Below are 5,495 nucleotides of genomic sequence, written 5' to 3'. Positions count from 1 at the left end.
TAAAAAACTTGGACTTAATCGGAAAAACAAAACTTTTAACTAGTTAGTTTTACATTTTTTGAAAAGATAAATCAGTTCAGAGTGATTAAAAGGTTAGATAAAAACTATTATACTTTTTTAATCCGTATTTCTAGAAGGTAAAATTAATTTTTATGTACTTACTATATTTATACCTAATTTTGTGAATCGAGTTCCCGAACACGCCTTAGTTTTGACTTCAAACGTACTCTAGCGGTGGAAATGAGAAGCTGATGGGTCGATTATCTCTTCATACCTCGACCATTTTTTAGAGTAAAGAGGATAGAATTCATTCCCCTTACCTCTTTGATTTTAGTTTAGTACTGTCAGGGAATTGAAGAATAAGTGTCAGCTAATAACCATCCGATAATATTCGGATTATCGCAATAATGGTATTTATAAAATATGCTAATTAATATTTATCGTAATACTTAATTAATCTAAATCTATAGTGTAAGTTTTTTCAATATATATTACAACGATAAAGCCAAATTAATAAAGGATTTTTTCAACAGTCATTCGGAGAAAAAATAGCCTCCATAATGGAGAGACCTGGTCAAGATCCTGTGTCCAAGGACGATGTTCCTTGGTGGATGAAGTATGCCGGTCGAAGTTTGGGCACAGTTGGAAGTCTTAGTAAGTTTCTATTTTCGTCAACACATATGCTTTATTTTTATTAAATATTTTTTTTAATGAATATTTGAATAATGATAATTATCTGTTTCAGTTGCAATATTTTTAGGAGCATGGAATTGTATTGGTATTGTACTTGGATCTGTGATGTGTTTTATTAGTGGTATTCTGCAAATGATAGCTGGATTTTTAGTCGTTACTATTGAAGCACCTTGTTGTTGTATGTTTATCGATTTCGTACAAAACTTGAGTGATTGGGTCGAAAAAAGACCTTATTGGAACCGAGCTGCTGGTTATTGTATGTAAGTATATCAAGGTTTTCTTTAATAAAATATAATGATACTGAAATCACCAGATACGATATTTTTTTTTGTTTCATCAAAAAAATCAATTATTATTAGGGAAATATTCTTAAAAAATTGCATTCATATTTTTTTTTTTAATTTTCACAAGTGGAACTGTTTTTGTAATAATTTATGTGTTCAAAAATTTATGAAAATTGTCAGATTTCTCATACTTCAGTATTATTTGTTTAAAAATGATCAACCTATTTTAGCATAAAAAATTGAAAAATAAACTTCCGACTATTTTTGTTTTTATATTATTTTTTTACGGTGTATTAAAGATAAAAATCATGATAATAGTTCAAAATAAATTTTCTGATTAGTTTTGAAGTTGTTAATGTTGAAAAATTACCGATTTTTAATATTTTACAAATAAAATAACTAATTTGAAAGAAAATTTTTTTTAATTTCCATTTTTCGAGTTTTTATAATTTCTACTAAATTTTTTTTAAGTCAAAAAATTTACAAATTTTTTAATTGTTCTAATTATGATTAACTTGACGGAAAAAATGAGTGAATGTCCAAAAGAAATTTAATCATGTTTATTTTTTGCCTAAAATTATTATGATTTTTGTCTTTCACTTCCTATTATCGAATACATCTCATTTTGTCTTTCTAATATAATTAAAATTTTCGTTTGTTTCACAGAATAGCGTTGCCTTCAATTTTCTTATGTCCATCATTGAGTAGTATATTTGGTTGCGGTTTAATATTTACAACTGGAATAATTTATGGTCTAATGTCACTTGGCAAAAAGTAAGTATTTATAAAATAAATTCTAGACACTAATAATTGGGATTAAATATGGTTTTATGTGTTGACACTAATACAAATTTACAAGTTTGAGGGTGAACATGTACTGTGTTTCATATTTTCACTGCTTATTTACCTTGTATTGTTTATTATTCTTTATTTATAAACAACAACGTTTAAAGTCACAAATTTATATTTTGAAGTATTCACTCGAGTTTTTGTTGACAAATAATTACTACTTATTTTCAATGAAATAGTTTAGTTTAACTTTGTGATTTTACATACATGCATACATACATATAGTCGAGTAAAGAGATAAACAAAAGTAAGTGTAAGGATAATTAACATACTGACACGATAAATAACAGAGGGTCAAGACCAGACCCAACAGGGATGGCATCACCATCAGGTATGGCTTCTCCTCAAGCTAATGTACCATCAACGGATCATCATACTACTTTGATGGAGGATCCAGATGTCTGGAGGCCAACATAAGCTTCCATTAAATTCTCCTATTCTGCTAATCAGGCAATAATCAATCTAATTATTATTGAGTTTTTTATGCATGCTTTCTGTGTACTATATTCTCTCATTTACTTCCTGGGGATATATTGCTTGTAAATGATGTGTGTAATTTATATTTTAACTCATGATAAATGTAAGATATTATTATCAATTTGTAAATAGAATAGTTTATAATTATGTTAATTATATTGAATCTTATGATCCGTAGTCAGACGCGTTATCCGTTACGCTGTAGGACATATACTAGTTTATAATTATGTATTTATATGAATAATTTGATTAGATTAGAACTACTTTCCTGCACACAAGTTGTATTATTATTAATGATAAATTGTATTAAATTTTTAGTTAATTTAAATTGAAGGCAGTAATAATAGTTATTTTTAATTAGAAAATAAAATTTACTCTTTATTATACTTAATTTACTTTCATGGTTATAGTAATTACCCAAATTAAAAGTTTTAATTTTTAATACTACTAAAACATGTCTACTTCTTCATTAGGAATGAACTTTTTAAAATTAGTTATTTATTTAGTATCTTATCGAGCATGTTCTTTTATTTCTAGAGCTAAATCCCTTTCTTTTTTTTTTTTTCGTTATATGATATATTTATATTTTTTTCTTTTATTTTTTAGGGCTCCCATTGATGAAATGAGAACAGCAGCCACAAATACTCAAGCACCACTATCTAGTATGAAGTCAAATTTAGTAGAAAATGCTGAACCAATGGCATTTTCATTGAAATCTGACAGTAATGTTTGATGATTAAAAACTAAAAAAAAAGTTGAAGTTAGTGTAAGCATCAGATGAATGCATTGTGTACATGGTTACAAGAGATTGAATGGGAAGAACATAATTTACCAGTTAATATTTATTTAGTTCATTTATTTTTTATCTAATAATATTAAATAAATTGTTAATGCAGACGAACGATAAAATTTTTTTCGTGACAATTTGAATTATCACTCTAGTCGTCCGTACGTGTCACTACATGCTTTTTTGGTAAAAAATCATTAATATGTTTTATTTGTTTTTGTTTAAAATTTTTGTTTTTCACGTATTGTATTAAAAAATTTGTTTTCCACGCGTACTTGAAATGTTTTTTATATTTGTTATTTATTGAAAAAATTTGTTGTTAAATAATAACAATTTGAAAAATATTTCTTAATTATCTGATCATTTTTATTTTTTTAAACGTTTTATTGACTATTCACATATCTTCCAACAGTAATCATGCCAAAAATTGACTGGTGTTATAAATTAAAACAAATTGAAAAATTTCAAAAACATCTTGACCACATGTGTATTTAATATTTTAATTTTTTATTTAATATTGCTTGATTTTTCAAATTTTTTGAAAGTATGAGTGAGCGTGCCAAACTTTTTTGTATGAAAAATAGTCTGATTTGTTAAAATCGAAGTTTAATAATGAAATTAAAATTTTAATATTTTTTTTTGAAAAATTTTAAAGAAAAAAATTTTTAACAGCATTTGTATCTTCCTCTGCATTCCGTTAATTCATTAAGTTTTCTATTTATTAAGAACAAAAGACTAGAATGTTTTTAAAGTTTTTCTTAACTTATATTTTATGTATTAAAATATAATGTAATTTATTATTTAGATATTTTGAAATTGTTTGTGATCGTTAATTTTTTTGTTACTTTAATTATGATTCCGTAATTAATTTTTAAAAATTAATATTAAATGAATAATTGAATCAGGTTAAATAAGAATAAATACGCTTGGATATTATCATTCTAGTAAAAAAATCTCATTGTCAGTCAAAGTAAATAGACTGATAAGAAAATTCGAAATATTGAATAATATTATTTACTTATACAATTAGGAGCGTTAATAAATTTAAGTCATTGAAGGTTTAATGATAAGAAGCTAGCATTATTTTATTTTTTAGAATATTTAATTTGATAATTTACGTTGTGTAATTTCTATTATTAAAAGTGAAATATTACCGAATATAAGTTTGATTATAATTAGCATATTTATTATAGTAAATTCATACAAATAAGGGCAAAACATGTTAGAATAATGTTTGATAATACTTAATTTTAACTGTCATGAAATTTTTACATTCACAACATATTAATCCCTAAAAATAATTAAAATATTAAAATTTGAAGTTTATTCTTATACGTAATGATAAATTTTTTTTTTAGTATAATTTTGAAAAGTAAAAGCAAAAAATTTCTATGAATTTTTCATAAAAATATGATATAATTTCAAAAAAATAAAATTGTTGTCTGAAAAAAACTTTATTAAAAGAAAAAAAAAACTGTATGTGGACAAAATTAATAACTAAAATATGATTTAAGTCTAATGTACACTGAAATTTGGATACCAATGTGATTCATTGTTTTATTTCTTCGGCAGTTTTTATCTAAATTCTAAAAGAATGAATGGTATTACATATCGGAAAAATATAAATGATTGAGAAATAATATTGTAATTATTATACTTATATTTTTTGTTTTACTATTAATCAGTATCATTATAAAATGAAATAGTAAAGGCCTCATTATTCGCGGTGTAAATTTAATCCAAAAAATAAATCGAGTGGAAATGATTTTGATGGGTGCAATGTCTAAAATAAAATTGTAAATTAAATTAATAATAATTAAAAGTAGTTAAATGTGTAATTGTCATAAATATCATATTCACTGTTGTATTAAATCTCTTTTTTTATATAGAAGTATTTGCATCAGTCATTTTTATATATTATTATTCTTAGTTGCAAAATAGTTTGACATTTTTATTAAATCATAGAATCATATATAATCTGTAATGACAAATGTTTAAGATGGTATTGAATAGTCATATGACTATATATTAGGGTGAGCCAAAATGTAACTTCCGTGAAGAACCTTTTAAAATTGGAATTTTGAGTTCTGCTTTTAAAAGCAGCTGTGTTTAGGCCTTTCCTAAGATATTTTGGGGTGAGACGATAAATTTGATTTTCATAGAATTTTTTAACAGGAGCTTAGTTTGGGCACTTCCGCTGAAAATTCAAAATTTGGCCGGAAGTGCCCAAACTAAGCTCCTTTTAAAAAATTCTATGAAAATCAAATTTATCGTCTCACCCCAAAATATCTTAGGAAAGGCCTAAACACAGCTGCTTTTAAAAGCAGAACTCAAAATTCCAATTTTAAAAGGTTCTTCACGGAAGTTACATTTTGGCATACCCTACAATATATAAATGAATAGAG

The 5,495-nt window shown here is 24.9% G+C and overlaps 1 protein-coding gene across 2 annotated transcripts; it reads left to right on the top strand.

Moving 5' to 3' along the window:
- Positions 1–246: 246 nt before the first annotated feature.
- On the top strand, positions 247–3,304 carry LOC123268569 (calcium channel flower). Of its 2 annotated transcripts, XM_044733778.1 has the most exons (6): positions 247–410; positions 534–654; positions 746–953; positions 1,644–1,751; positions 2,117–2,276; positions 2,910–3,043. In XM_044733778.1, exons 1-5 carry the CDS (start codon positions 408–410, stop codon positions 2,241–2,243), a joined length of 567 nt encoding a protein of 188 aa, XP_044589713.1. In that variant the 5' UTR covers positions 247–407; the 3' UTR covers positions 2,244–2,276; positions 2,910–3,043. The 2 variants fall into 2 exon arrangements, with proteins under 2 accessions (XP_044589713.1, XP_044589714.1); XM_044733779.1 differs by lacking the exon at positions 2,117–2,276 and having other exon boundaries at positions 2,910–3,304.
- Positions 3,305–5,495: the final 2,191 nt, after the last annotated feature.

The sequence above is a fragment of the Cotesia glomerata genome, linkage group LG7 (genome assembly GCF_020080835.1).
Source record: "Cotesia glomerata isolate CgM1 linkage group LG7, MPM_Cglom_v2.3, whole genome shotgun sequence".
In the NCBI taxonomy this organism is placed as follows: Eukaryota; Metazoa; Arthropoda; class Insecta; order Hymenoptera; family Braconidae; genus Cotesia; species Cotesia glomerata.
This window is presented reverse-complemented; position numbering and strand designations above follow the sequence as displayed.